Source organism: Cyprinodon variegatus, unplaced genomic scaffold (genome assembly GCF_000732505.1).
Source record: "Cyprinodon variegatus isolate N-32 unplaced genomic scaffold, C_variegatus-1.0 Scaffold1050, whole genome shotgun sequence".
In the NCBI taxonomy this organism is placed as follows: Eukaryota; Metazoa; Chordata; class Actinopteri; order Cyprinodontiformes; family Cyprinodontidae; genus Cyprinodon; species Cyprinodon variegatus.
Genome location: NW_015151503.1, coordinates 43,676 through 45,617, shown reverse-complemented (window position 1 = coordinate 45,617; position 1,942 = coordinate 43,676). Strand labels below are relative to the sequence as shown.

General features: G+C 34.7%; 1 protein-coding gene and 1 long non-coding RNA gene across 2 annotated transcripts in view; both read left to right on the top strand.

The window, feature by feature from the left end:
- The first annotated feature begins 812 nt into the window (after positions 1 to 812).
- On the top strand, positions 813 to 1,381 carry LOC107101077. The gene is made up of 3 exons (XR_001482063.1): positions 813 to 909; positions 1,003 to 1,210; positions 1,303 to 1,381. It is a non-coding gene; the product is annotated as an uncharacterized LOC107101077 (long non-coding RNA).
- Positions 1,382 to 1,804: 423 nt separating this feature from the next.
- LOC107101072 (hydroperoxide isomerase ALOXE3-like) overlaps positions 1,805 to 1,942 on the top strand; it is an 11,145-nt gene continuing 11,007 nt past the window's right edge. The window contains exon 1 of the mRNA XM_015399828.1: positions 1,805 to 1,819. Within this exon, the coding sequence (XP_015255314.1) occupies positions 1,805 to 1,819 (15 nt within the window). The remainder of the gene's footprint in view (positions 1,820 to 1,942) is intronic.

Genomic DNA, 1,942 nt, shown 5'->3' with positions numbered 1-1,942 from the left:
TGGATGTGTTTTGGCGCATTTAACTGAGCACACACCTCACAAAAAATATATATCTTCTTATTTTAAATGCAATCTTACATGAGAAAAAACAGGGAATAAAAATAGAATAGAAAAAAGGTACAGTATACTTATAGAGCTTTTTAATGTAGCAGAATGCTCCAAATTCAGCTCAAAATAAAAAAGCTCAAAAAAGTAAACTCCAGTAATGAAAATTAAACATTTGTGATGCTTTCTGCTACTATAATACGTGTGCGGAAGCCCTCTTACACCTAAAATCTGTGTTGTCATCATGTGCTCCTTGCTGGGATCCCTGGAACTTGATTTCATAACAGTAACCTGTTAGTTGTTGCCAAGAAAGGCGTTGTTTTAGAGGTATATTCGTTCCATGGTATTTTAAGCGAGGTAACGGTTTCCAATGAATTTTTTTACGTTTCCAGATCAGAACTGTTATCAACCATCGGTGTATATAAGGGGTTGGTTCCAGAGAGGCAACATTGCTTCAGATCCTCAGAGGAACCTTCTGGACTTTCTTGAAGAGGTAACATGCATGTTTTTATTTATTAATTTTTTTAAGGGTTTATCATACTACAGTCATCAGTTTAGATGAGAAATTATTTAAATTAGCTGCTATGTGTAGTTCTTCTCTTAAGCATCATGATGATGCAACAGAATGTTTTCTACATGCAGGTTAATCTATTGGTAGTCATTCTAAATTTATTAATGCACTCTCTTTCTCCCATCAGAAGTGACTTACTGCCAAGAGTAAAAATGGTGAACTATAAAGTCACTGTGTATAACTCTGAAAGATTTAAGGCCTACACTAGGGAATATATATACATCACGTTGGTGGGGGAAAAAGGACCAAGCAAAACAACATGGCTCTTTGGAGCAAAATCCTTCTTAGGAATGGTAGTATACATTTTTTATCCCAATTTGTATCTTTTTGTTAAAACCATTTACGTTATTTGTTCTGTATCATATTTTCAATTGTCATTTTTTTAGGAGTTAAAAGTTACCATAACCACAGAGGAATCTCTTGGAAAACTGCAGCAAGTAGTGGTTCAGAAGGAGAAGGGGCGTTTGTTTTATTTTAATGACAATTGGTTACCAACAAAAATAGCAGTCGACACTGACACAAATGAAACCTACATCTTCCCCCTGTACACCTGGATTGCTGACAATGAGAAACACTACTTCAGAGAGGGTCAAGGTTTGTGCAATTACAGTGAGAGTTTATCTGAACTTAAGGCCTAAATTTGCATCTTTCACCTTAACTCTAAATTCTTGCTATGTTTGCTTTAGCTTTTATACCCTCAAAGGACCCTTTCGACTCATCCAGTCGACAGGAAGAGCTTGATAATCGGCAAGAAGCATATCGGTGAGTGATGAGAGTTGGTATAGAAATTACATTTATGACAACAAATCTTTTTCACTTTTGGATTACGGTTGAATAGCTATACAACTGATCCAGTCAGTTTGTATTTGAAAAGCAATATGTAACCTTGTTAAAACTACCTTACTGTAAAACAATAAACTGAACAACAAACAAAACACCAAAGGTAAAAACTATTTACTTTAACACATTTTCAGCTGGAAGATATCTGAAAAAAGAATACCTCATCATATCAAAGCAGACCTGCCTTTAGACGCCCAGTTCATATTCCTCAAGACAACCGGTTTTAAAATTTCGGTAGCTATGGGGTTAGTCCTTATATTCTAAATGTTAATGATCATTAAACTTTTCTCTGTGACTTTCATTTTGGTAACAGTGTTTCTTCTAATTTTATAGCAAGATATGGAAAGCATGGAAGGAACCCTGGTTTTTTTTTAGTGATAATAAATGGTCTGGTTTTGATCAGATCGGTGGGATGATGGATTACAGCCAAAACACAATTTTGGGTATGTTTTATTATGATTGGGGATATATATATATATATATATA